The 12,500-nt window shown below is 37.3% G+C and overlaps 3 protein-coding genes across 3 annotated transcripts in view; all 3 read left to right on the top strand.

Annotated features, from left to right (window-relative positions):
* The window catches only part of LOC136841062 (uncharacterized), a 23,192-nt gene extending 16,554 nt beyond the window's left edge, over positions 1-6,638 (top strand). Inside the window, exons 2-4 of the mRNA XM_067108116.1 lie at positions 1,764-1,838; positions 5,005-5,569; positions 5,655-6,638. Of these exons, the coding sequence (XP_066964217.1) occupies positions 1,764-1,838; positions 5,005-5,569; positions 5,655-6,638 (1,624 nt within the window). The remainder of the gene's footprint in view (positions 1-1,763; positions 1,839-5,004; positions 5,570-5,654) is intronic.
* Positions 6,639-8,872: 2,234 nt separating this feature from the next.
* LOC136841061 (uncharacterized) lies at positions 8,873-9,430 on the top strand. The gene has a single exon (XM_067108115.1). It carries the CDS (start codon positions 8,873-8,875, stop codon positions 9,428-9,430), a length of 558 nt encoding a protein of 185 aa, XP_066964216.1.
* A 1,324-nt stretch (positions 9,431-10,754) lies between these two features.
* On the top strand, positions 10,755-11,486 carry LOC136841060 (uncharacterized). The gene has a single exon (XM_067108114.1). It carries the CDS (start codon positions 10,755-10,757, stop codon positions 11,484-11,486), a length of 732 nt encoding a protein of 243 aa, XP_066964215.1.
* Positions 11,487-12,500: the final 1,014 nt, after the last annotated feature.

The raw sequence follows: 12,500 nt of genomic DNA, 5'->3' as shown, positions 1-12,500 counted from the left end.
TTGTCTGTCACCTTGCGCCTTCCTCCTTGACCACGTTGGAGCCTGGTCTCAGCTTTGAGGCTGGATGTATTGTATACATCAAATACAAGATGTGATGATGTGTACTTGCTGCTATAGGATTGTATCACAGGCAAGAAGTCGCAAAGTGCATAGCCCTCAAAGGTCTTTCCTTTCTTTGGTGGCAAGGCATGGACCAAAGCTGATCCATCTACAATGAGGACATCAGTCTTTGGTTCTTTGTCTTCTAGTGTAACATGACTCTCCAGGACCGAGGTCAGCTGAGACTTCTGACATGTGTACAGCCTACCACCCTCACTAAGGGAAGCTGGGAATGTTTGATTCTCGTGCTGGAAGAATTCCTGCAGATCACATTCACGGCTCTGACAGGATATAAATAGCTTTGAGAAAAAGCTGGCAATCCTCCTTCAGAAGTTTCTGCTTTGACTGTTCTACAGGAGCAGCTTCTTGCCTGAAGAAGTCAGTTCTGTTCTTCTTTATCGGCTCATAGAAGGAGACTGCATTGTTTGCCAAAGAGTCTGAAAACTTCTGAAATTTAGTGCGGCCTCTGTCAAGGTGTGTCTGTAGAAGTTCTGCTGAGCTGGGGTGGGCAATGTCTTTGTTGTCAATGGAATACAGATCCTGGCTCTCTTCCTGAAAAGGACTTCCCAAGTGTTGCAAAGCCAATGACAGCTTGCTGACTCTCTCAAGAATGTCTTCTGCGCATGAGGTGTTTGTTCATGGTGTGTTGTCTGCTCATTAGACTCCTTACTTTGAACCTCTGTTTCGTATGCAGACACCAAATCTTATGATCTCTGGGCCAGCCACCATCCATCTTCTGAGTGCTGACGGATCTTCAGTCAGCCCAATGGCTCCGCCATCAGCCTTTATAAAGGCATTGGTCTGCTCATGAGCTTGGTCAAGAGCCATTGCTGAGAACTGGCGACTGGTCTTGTGCACAACAAAGTTGCCAGCCTTGAACTCCTTGTGCAACTCTGGGTGTGAACTCTCTAGGGTAAGCATGTCCCTGAGGTGAATAGGCAGCCAACGAGCATAGTTTGTATTATTGTTGGAAAAGAAGTAGGGTATCAGCTCATGCAATGCCTGGCAGTAGAGGACAAAATTGGCCTCACGGAAGGACCTGATCAGTAGGAATATCACAAGTTCCATAGACAACACCATGTGCCAGAAGTGGAACTGTGGACTCTGCTGTCTTCGAAGGTCACACCACTCCTCAAACTCTAATGCCTGCTCATTGTTGTTTGCTTTCTCAGCACAGTAGTCAGTGTATGCTGTCCTCAGGAGTTTGTACAAACTAGAGGCTGTAACCTGGTGCATCTGCCGTGTCCTGGTTACACTTGCAGCTGACAGGAAGGATTCTGCAGTTCCAGATGAAGCAACTCCTGCCTCCACCAGAGCTCCTGTCCAACCACTGCCATGAAGAAGAGTACCAAGAGATGTCATTGCTGCCATCTCAATGTGCAGACCACCAAACATTACCAGATACTTGTCTTCGCCATACTGATCAGGCCACTGCCACTGCACCTGCTTTGCTACTTCAAATAGATTGGCTGATCAGCTGTGATTATGGGTATCTGGCCAGGGTTCAGAAAATCAGTGACATCCTGCACTTTCTGCATCACGTGTTTGATCGTAGCAACAGAATGAGCCTGATCACGCAGGAGAGGAAGCAATGAAGTTATGGTTACTTCAAATTCTGGGCTTCTCTTAAACAAAGCACACATTCCTGTATGGGATTCAACTAGGTTCAAATCTCCTACACCTGGCCCGATCATTCATCCAGTGCCATTTAAGTCCCGTGTGATCTGTACACCATCCGGGTAAGTACATGAACCATCATGTACAGCCCCCATACCCTTGGCTCGGCTCTCCGCGCTGGCACATCCTGTCTATTCAGGTGCGGCTATCTAACTATAGCTGGTCTGGGGCTGTTAGAAAGCATTTGGGGACACTAAACTAAACTATACTACAACTACTAGTCTAAGACTACAGGATTAGTAAAGCTGGATTAGCTGGCACTGAACCCCATGCTGAGTTATCCTTCAAGCAGTGATGTCACCAGTGTGCCCTGGTTGTGTGCAGACATACACTCTTTTACATTTATTAATTTTCCTTCAAAATTGATGAGTTATTCGAAAGAGATGGCCTCATTAGGATCTAAAACCACAGAAACCAAGATCCATGCTTAAAATGATAATTGTTGAACGTTCAAGCATTATTTCTCATTATAATTATTGTTTCTACCTTTTCTTGGCAAGCCATATAGCCCCCATATTTAAAGGTAAACTGTACTGGGAAGCTACAGAAACATAATATTCACAAGAAATAGTATGGAAGAGCTTTACCATATTGCTAGAAGCAAATACACATGCCATTCTAGTGAAAAAATTAGCCAAAATCTGTCGATACTGGCCGCCATCTTGGAATTTGGCCGCCATATTAAATTTTTGCGTGGCCAGCGCCCTTTTCTGATAGAGGGAACTTTAAAGAGCACTTGTGCAAAATTTCATGCTTGTTTCACTATCTGAACGATTCTTATGAAATATGCAATTATCTGCTGCACTATTTGAAGTGAATGAAGTCCTGGGTTGATTGAGTATTTTTATGAATTCGGTGCTGCGATAGAAGGGCGGAGCTGCATGATGCAAGAAAAGGACAGGTTAGCGTATGAAAATGCTTGTGGAAGTGGTTGCTGAGGGAGTGGAAAAGGCAGTAAAGAGTGTGGGAACTGAAAGACACTAAGCATTAACTGGATTGCAAGTGAGGTGGTGCAGTACGGTGGCGACAGTGTGATTCAATGGCTGACCATTCTTGTAATGTAAGTCTGGATGGGGGAAAGGTTCCGAAGTAATGGGGTAAACAATTGTTCCTGCGTGTAAACGTAAAGGTGAGAGAGGTGCCTGTCAACATGAATAGGGGTTCTTCTTCAATGCACTATGTATCTCAAGAGAGCAGTCATTTTTATACTTTAAAACTTTTGTGCTTCGTGCCATCTACAGAAGTTGAATGATTGGACTTTCAAGGAAGAGAAACATAAGATGTTTTCTATATGAGACACTTATTAAAACATTTGCCTTAAAAATCTGCTATATCAGACATTGTAATTACTTAAGGACTAACAGGAGAAGAATAGTGTGGGTTTAGACTAAAGAGAGGTTCTGCGGATGAGGTTTTAGTAATGAAACTTGTATGAGGAGTGCGAATGCAACATAGTTCAGCATTTTGAAACATAGACGGACCTACAAAAAACTGACGACAGAAGTTATTGGAAGCAATTACAGGGCACTTATGATGGAAACAAAATTAATGATGGGCAACATTAACAGGAGAGTGACTAGTTTGGTTTAGAAATGGGTTTAGGACAAGGCTGTGTTAGGTTGCTAAGGCTGTAATCAGACTGTGGAGTGACTGGTGTTTGCAAATGATACATAACTGATTGTGTATACTGAAAATAAGGTGCAGAAAGGAGTGGAAGGTAAAAAGGTAAAAGTTAAAAGACCAAATGTGAGTAAGAGTATGATTATGAGGCAAGGGTATAAACGGCCCAGGGGGGATACAGATCTCTGATTTCGCCCGTATCCCTTAAGATAAGGTAAGGTTAAGGAGGGATTTTGGGGGAGGGGAATGTCTTCCTGGTCAGGCTAAGTTAGGATTAGGTTAGGATGTATCCCTGTTATCATCATTATCTTTGTGGCTACTTAGCCACTACTTTCGAGCGCTGAAAGTAGTAAAGGACTCTGTCGTCATGTTTTCTTTTCTTATTGCCAACTTAGTTCCTCGCCCACAAGGAAGTACAGGAATAAAGGAACACCATCGAAGTTCCCTATCGTTCTAATGAGGCTATGTCGTAGGTGATAATTGTTCTTTAAATTTTCAGTCATATTTCCGACTAATCTTAGGAATAATCTTTTTCATTGTAATGAACTTTACAGAACTGTTGTTAGAGTTCCTACCCTACTTTAAAATTTTACAACCTCAGTGATTTTGGACCATCCATTACATTATTTTAGGGCGCCTAACTTCTCGTATAACTACGTGATTTTATAAATGCTTTCCTTATTTCGGCTTTGAACGTAGATAAAAGCTTCATTCAATAAAAATGAATTAAAAATATATAAATAAAACAAATAAATTGACAAAATTTGAAAATATATAATATAAAAATTAAATAATTATAAGTAAAATATATATAGAAATAAATATAAATGCGAGCCGGTTTTATAGGCCAAAAATGCTCAAAAACAAAAGATTTGCCAAAATTGGAAATATGGTTCAATGCGGGATTTTTGGTGCTCAGGGCATTTGGGCCTATATCATGATTTTCTATGTAAATTTTGAAGCAGCTGTGTTGCCAAATAATGGCTTTATGATTGAGATGAATTATTCCAGCACTAAATTGCTGGGTCATGAAAGTAATAACTGAGTTGAAATATTACTTGGCTTAAAAAAATACCTATAAAAATCTAAGGTACGCTTGATTTTAGAAGGGTTCACAAAACCAATTCTGTAGGGCAAAGCCACCTTGTACTTTCAGATAACGTGATTTTATAATGTTATTTTTCCACTAGAGACTTTATCTGCAAAAGATTATGCTAACAATTGATATTTTACTTCTATATAACATCTCCGTCGTTATCAAGCGCGTTCCAAGCTGGAGTCAATTTTTCAGCATTAATCTGTTTTGTTGCCCCGGAGGAACCTTGAACTGCTTTACTGCCTTCCCGGACAAACCTGTATCTTCAAGTACAAATCTGTATCCTTCAAGTACAAATCTATATCTTTTAAGCACAAATCTACAGTATATCCTTCAAGTACCAATGTGTATCCCTCAAATACAAATCTGTATCCTGCAAGTACAAATGTGTATCCTTCAAGCACAAATCTATATCCTTCAAGTACGAATCTTTCTCTATATCCTTCAAGCACAAATGTGTATCCTTCAAGCACTAATCTGTATCCTTTAAGTACAAACGTGTATCCTTAAAGTACAAATCTATATCCTTCAAGTACAAATGTGTATCCTTCAAGTACAAATCTGTATCCTTCAAGTACAAATATGTATCCTTCAAGCACAAGTCTGTATCCTTCAAGTATTAATGTGTATCCTTCAAGCACAAGTCTGTATCATTCAAGTACAAATGTGTATCCTTCAAGCACAAGTCTGTATCCTTCAGGTACAAATGAGTATCCTTCAAGCACAAGTCTGTATCCTTCAAGTACAGATGTGTATCTTTCAAGCACAAGTTTGTATTCTTCAAGTACAAATGTGTATCCTTCAAGCACAAGTCTGTATCCTTCAAGTACAAATGTGTATCCTTCAAATACAAATGTGTATCCTTTAAGCACAAGTCTGTATCCTTTCAGCACAAGACTGTATCCTTCAAGTACAAATGTGTATCCTTCAAGCAAAAGTCTGTATCCTTCAAGTACAAATCTATATCCTTCAAGTACAAATGTGTATCCTTCAAGCACAAGTCTGTATCCTTCAGGTACAAATGTGTATCCTTCAAGTAAAATGTGTATCCTTCAAGCACAAATTTGTATCCTTCACGTACAAATGGGTATCCTTCAAGTACAAATGTGTATCCTTCAAGTACAAGTCTATATCCATTAAGTACAAATATGTATCCTTCAAGCACAAGTCTGTATCCTTCAAGTACAAATGTATATCCTTCAAGCACAAGTCTGTATCCTTCAAGTACAAATGTGTATCCTTCAAGTGCAAGTCTGTATCCTTCAAGTACACTGTGTATCCTTCAAGCACAAGACTATATCCTTCAAGTACAAATGTGTGTCCTTCAAGCACACGTCTGAATCCTTCAAGTACAAATGTGTATTATTCAAGCACAAGTCTGTATCCTTCAAGTACAAATGTGTATCCTTCAAGCACAACTCTGTATCCTTCAAGTACAAATGTGTATCCTTCAAGCACAAGCCTGTATCTTTCAAGTACAAATGTGTCTCCTTTAAGCACAAGTCTTTATTCTTTCACCATAAGACTGTATCCTTCAAATACAAATGTGTATCCTTCAAGCACAAGTCTGTATCCTTCAAGTACAAATCTATATCCTTCAAGTACAAATCTTTACCCTTCAAGTATAAATCTGTATCCTTCAAGCACAAGTCTGTATCCTTTAAGTACAAATGTGTATCCTTCAAGCACAAGTCTGTATACTTTAAGTACAAATGTGTATCCTTCAAGCACAATTCTGTATCCTTCAAGTACAAATGTGTATCCTCCAAGTACAAATGTGTATCCTTCAAGCACAAGTCTGTATCCTTTCAGCATAAGACTGCATCCTTCAAATACAAATTTGTATTCTTCAAGCACAAGTCTATATCCTTCAAGTACAAATATATATCCTTCAAGCACAAATCTATATCCTTCAAGCACACATCTTTATCCTTCAAGTACAAATCTATATCCTTCAAGCACAAATGTATATCCTTCAAGTACAAATCTGTATCCTTTAAGTACAAATGTGTATCCTTCAAGCACAAGTCTGTATCCTTCAAGTACAAATGTGCATCCTTCAAGCACAAGTCTGAATTTTCAAGTACAAATGTGTACCCTTCAAGGACAAGTCTGTATCCTTCAAGTACAAATGTATATCCTTTAAGTACAAGACTGTATCCTTTGAGCACAAGACTGTATCCTTCAAATACAAATGTGTATCCTTCATGCACAAGTCTGTATCCTTCAAGTACAAATGTTTAACCTTTAAGTACAAATGTGTATCCTTCAAGTACAAATGTGCATCCTTGAAGCATAAGTTTGTATCCTTCAAGTACAAACATGTATCCTTCAAGTACAAATGTGTACCATTCAAGCATAAGTCTGTATCCTTTTAGTATAAAAAGTGTGTTCTTCAAGTAAAAGTATATATCCTTCAAATATCCTTCAAGTACAAATCTGTATCCTTAAGTACAAATGTGTATCCTTCAAGCACAAGTCTGTATCCTTCAAGTACAAATGTGTATCGTTTAAGAACAAGTTTGTTTCCTTCAAGCACAAATGTGTATCCTTCAAGTACAAATGTGCATCCTTAAAGTACAAATGTGTATCCCTCAAGTGAAAATGTGAATCTTTCAAGCACAAGTCTGTATCCTTCAAGTAAAAATGTTTATCCTTTAAGTAAAAATGTGTATCCTTCAAGTACAAATGTGTATTCTTCAAGCATAAGTTTGTACCCAAGTACAAATGTGTATCCTTCAAGTACAAACATGTATCCTTCAAGTACAAACATGTATCCTTCAAGTACAAATGTGTATCATTCAAGCATAAGTCTATATCCTTCTAGTACAAATGTATGTCCTTCAAGTAAAAGTATATATCCTTCAAGCACAAGTCTGTATCCTTGAAGTACAAATGTGTATCCTTCAAGTACAAATATGTATCCTTTAAGAACAAATCTGTATCCTTCAAGTAAAAATGTGTATTCTTCAAGCACAAGTCTGTATCCTTCAAGTACAAATATGTATCCTTTAAGAAAAAGTCTCTATCCTTCAAGCACAAGTCTGTATCCTTCAATTATAAATGTGTATCCTTCAAATACAAATGTGTATCCTTCAAACACAAGTCTGTATCCTTCAATTACAAATGTGTATCCTTCAAATACAATGTGTATCCTTCAAGCACAAGTCTGTAACCTTCAGGTACAAATGTGTATCCTTCAAGTAAAATGTGTATCCTTCAAGCACAAGTTTGTATCCTTCACGTACAAATGGGTATCCTTCAAGTACAAATGTGTATCCTTCAAGTACAAGTCTGTATCCTTCAGGTACAAATGTGTATCCTTCAATTACAAATGTGTATCCTTCAAGCACAAGTCTGTATCCTTCCAGTACAAATGTATATCCTTTAAGACAAGACTGTACCCTTCAAGTACAAAAGTGTATCCTTCAAGTACAAATGTATATCCTTTAAGCACAAGACTGTATCCTTTGAGCACAAGGCTGTATCCTTCAAATACAAATGTGTATCCTTCAACACAAGTCTGTATCCTTCAAGTACAAATATGTATCCTTCAGGTAAAATGTGTATCCTTCAAGCACAAGTCTGTATCCTTCAATACAAATGTGCATCCTTCAAGTACAAATGTGTATCCTTTAAGCACAAGTCTGTATCCCTCAAGTACAGATGTGCATCCTTCAAGCACACGTCTGTATCCTTCAAGCACAAATGTGTATCCTTCAGTACAAATGTGTATCCTAAGGTACAAATGTGTATCCTTCAAGTGAAAATATGAATCCTTCCAAGACAAGTCTGTATCCTTCAAGTACAAATGTTTATCCTTTAAGTACAAAGGTGTATCCTTCAAGTACAAATGTGTGTCCTTCAAGTACAAATGTATCCTTCAAGCATAAGTTTGTATCCTTCAAGTACAAATGTGTATCCTTCAAGCATAAGTTTGTATCCTTCAAGTACAAATGTGTATCCTTCAAGTACAAACATGTATCCTTCAAGTAAAAAATGTATCCTTCAAGCACAAATGTGTATCATTCAAGCATAAGTCTATATCCTTCAAGTACAAATGTGTATGCTTAAGTACAAATGTGTATCCTTCAAGCACAAGTCTGTATCCTTCAAGTACAAATGTGTATCCTTTAAGAACAAGTCTGTATCCTTCAAGCACAAGTCTGTATCCTTCAATTACCAATGTGTATCCTTCAAATACAAATGTGTATCCTTCAAGCACAAGTCTGTGTCCTTCAATTACAAATGTGCATCTTTCAAATACAAGTAAAAGTATATATCCTTCAAGCACAAATCTGTATCCTTCAAGTACGCATGCGTATTCTTCAAGCACAAGTCTGTATCCTTCAAGTACAAAATGTTTATCCTTAAGTACAAATGTATCCTTCAAGCACAAGTCTGTATCCTTCAAGTACAAATGTGTATCGTTTAAGAACAAGTCTGTATCCTTCAAGCACAAGTCTGTATCCTTCAATTACAAATGTGTATCCTTCAAATACAAATGTGTACCCTTCAAGCATACGTCTGTGTCCTTCAATTACAAATGTGCATCTTTCAAATACAAATGTGTATCCTTCAAGTAGAAGTCTGTATCCTTCGGGTACAAATGTGTATCCTTCATGTAAAAATGTGTATCCTTCAAGCACAAGTTTGTATCCTACACGTACAAATGGGTATCCTTCAAGTACAAATGTGTATCCTTCAAGTACAAGTCTGTATCCTTCAAGTACAAATGTGTATCCTTCAATTACAAATGTGTATCCTTCAAGTACAAATGCATATAATTCAAGCACAAGTCTGTATCCTTCAAGTACAAATGTGTATCCGTCAAGTGCAAATGTGTATCCTTCAAGTACAAATGTGTATCCTTCAAGCACAAGTCTGTATCCTTCAAGTAAAAATGTGTATTCTTCAAGCACAAGTCTGTATCCCTGAAGTGCAAATGTGTATCCTTCAAGTACAAATATGTATCCTTTAAGAACAAATCTGTATCCTTCAAGTAAAAATGTGTATCCTTCAAGCACAAGTCTGTATCCTTCAAGTACAAATATGTATCCTTTAAGAAAAAGTCTCTATCCTTCAAGCACAAGTCTGTATCCTTCAATTATAAATGTGTATCCTTCAAATACAAATGTGTATCCTTCAAGCACAAGTCTGTATCCTTCAATTACAAATGTGTATCCTTCAAATACAAATGTGTATCCTTCAAGCACAAGTCTGTATCCTTCAGGTACAAATGTGTATCCTTCAAGTAAAATGTGTATCCTTCAAGCACAAGTTTGTATCCTTCACGTACAAATGGGTATCCTTCAAGTACAAATGTGTATCCTTCAAGTACAAGTCTGTATCCTTCAAGTACAAATGTGTATCCTTCAATTACAAATGTGTATCCTTCAAGCACAAGTCTGTATCCTTCCAGTACAAATGTATATCCTTCAAGCACAAGACTGTACCCTTCAAGTACAAAAGTGTATCCTTCAAGTACAAATGTATATCCTTTAAGCACAAGACTGTATCCTTTGAGCACAAGGCTGTATCCTTCAAATACAAATGTGTATCCTTCAACACAAGTCTGTATCCTTCAAGTACAAATATGTATCCTTCAGGTAAAAATGTGTATCCTTCAAGCACAAGTCTGTATCCTTCAATACAAATGTGCATCCTTCAAGTACAAATGTGTATCCTTTAAGCACAAGTCTGTACCCCTCAAGTACAAATGTGCATCCTTCAAGCACACGTCTGTATCCTTCAAGCACAAATGTGTATCCTTCAAGTACAAATGTGTATCCTTAAAGTACAAATGTGTATCCTTCAAGTGAAAATATGAATCCTTCAAGACAAGTCTGTATCCTTCAAGTACAAATGTTTATCCTTTAAGTACAAAGGTGTATCCTTCAAGTACAAATGTGTATCCTTCAAGTACAAATGTGTATCCTTCAAGCATAAGTTTGTATCCTTCAAGTACAAATGTGTATCCTTCAAGCATAAGTTTGTATCCTTCAAGTACAAATGTGTATCCTTCAAGTACAAACATGTATCCTTCAAGTAAAAAATGTATCCTTCAAGTACAAATGTGTATCATTCAAGCATAAGTCTATATCCTTCAAGTACAAATGTGTATCCTTAAGTACAAATGTGTATCCTTCAAGCACAAGTCTGTATCCTTCAAGTACAAATGTGTATCCTTTAAGAACAAGTCTGTATCCTTCAAGCACAAGTCTGTATCCTTCAATTACCAATGTGTATCCTTCAAATACAAATGTGTATCCTTCAAAGCACAAGTCTGTGTCCTTCAATTACAAATGTGCATCTTTCAAATACAAGTAAAAGTATATATCCTTCAAGCACAAATCTGTATCCTTCAAGTACATGCGTATTCTTCAAGCACAAGTCTGTATCCTTCAAGTACAAATGTGTATCCGTAAGTACAAATGTGTATCCTTCAAGCACAAGTCTGTATCCTTCAAGTACAAATGTGTATCGTTTAAGAACAAGTCTGTATCCTTCAAGCACAAGTCTGTATCCTTCAATTACAAATGTGTATCCTTCAAATACAAATGTGTATCCTTCAAGCACAAGTCTGTGTCCTTCAATTACAAATGTGCATCTTTCAAATACAAATGTGTATCCTTCAAGTACAAGTCTGTATCCTTCAGGTACAAATGTGTATCCTTCATGTAAAAATGTGTATCCTTCAAGCACAAGTTTGTATCCTACATGTACAAATGGGTATCCTTCAAGTACAAATGTGTATCCTTCAAGTACAAGCCTGTATCCTTCAAGTACAAATGTGTATCCTTCAATTACAAATGTGTATCCTTCAAGTACAAATGCATATAATTCAAGCACAAGTCTGTATCCTTCAAGTACAAATGTGTATCCGTCAAGTGCAAATGTGTATCCTTCAAGTACAAATGTGTATCCTTCAAGCACAAGTCTGTATCCTTCAAGTAAAAATGTATATTCTTCAAGCACAAGTCTGTATCCCTGAGTGCAAATGTGTATCTCTCAAGCGCAAGTCTGCATCCTTCAAGTACAAATATTTATCCTTCAAGCACTAGTCTGTGTCCTTCAAGTACAAAGTGTATCCTTGAAGCACAAGTCTCTATCCTTCAAGCACAATTCTGTATACTTCAAGTACAAATGTGTATCCTTCAAGCAAGTCTGTATCTGCATTTGCTTTAGTAGTATACGTATTAAATTAGCCTTTCGTTTTCTTACCTTCATGAAGTCAATTCACCAATGGCTTTCATTTTATGACATTATTTGTTACAATGGCCTTGAGAAATAATCTCTGTTTGATATTTGTCTGATACCACAACGGTTTTACGATCACTAGAAGAATGTGTCCATGAAAAGGTTAACGTATCTTTTTGGCCTTATTTATCATTAAGGCATTATGTATTATCAAAAGCTGAAAAGGTTAACATATCTTTTTGGCATTATTTATCATTAAGGCATTATATACTATTAAAAGCTGAATGTTTTTTCGAGAACTTTGTTGTTGCTTATTCTCTTTGAACTGATTCCACGAAAAAGAACTCCGACTGCAAGCGCAAAATAGAGGGGAGGAACACTGAAAAACAACCATAAAAAAAAAAATTGATCATGGAGAGCAGAAAACATGAGCACGAGAGATGGCTGCCAGAGAAACAGAGGGAAAGATAATGGGGAGGTTTACTTTTGATGTAGGACAAAGCCTTTGAAGAAACGAAGCAAATACACGAATGATGGAGTAGACCACGTCAGCAGATGCACGAACTAGATGCGTAAACAAATATAAGTTTCAGGTTATTTGCTGTCCATAAGAATTTAAATTTACTTTGTAACGAAAATATATCATCTTTCTTTGCTGGGGATGAGGTCCTTAGATTTGAAATATATCTTTCTTTATACGGGGAAAATTTCCTTCTGACGTGGCTATTTACAGAAGAGCAACGAATAAACATACTTTTGCTCATAAGGTACTATACCGAACTAAGACTTTTCTTCTTTCTGCTCCATA

This window comes from Macrobrachium rosenbergii, chromosome 8 (assembly GCF_040412425.1).
Source record: "Macrobrachium rosenbergii isolate ZJJX-2024 chromosome 8, ASM4041242v1, whole genome shotgun sequence".
Classification (NCBI taxonomy): domain Eukaryota; kingdom Metazoa; phylum Arthropoda; class Malacostraca; order Decapoda; family Palaemonidae; genus Macrobrachium; species Macrobrachium rosenbergii.
The sequence above is the reverse complement of the archived record's forward strand: the minus strand, read 5'-3'. Positions and strand labels throughout refer to the sequence as shown.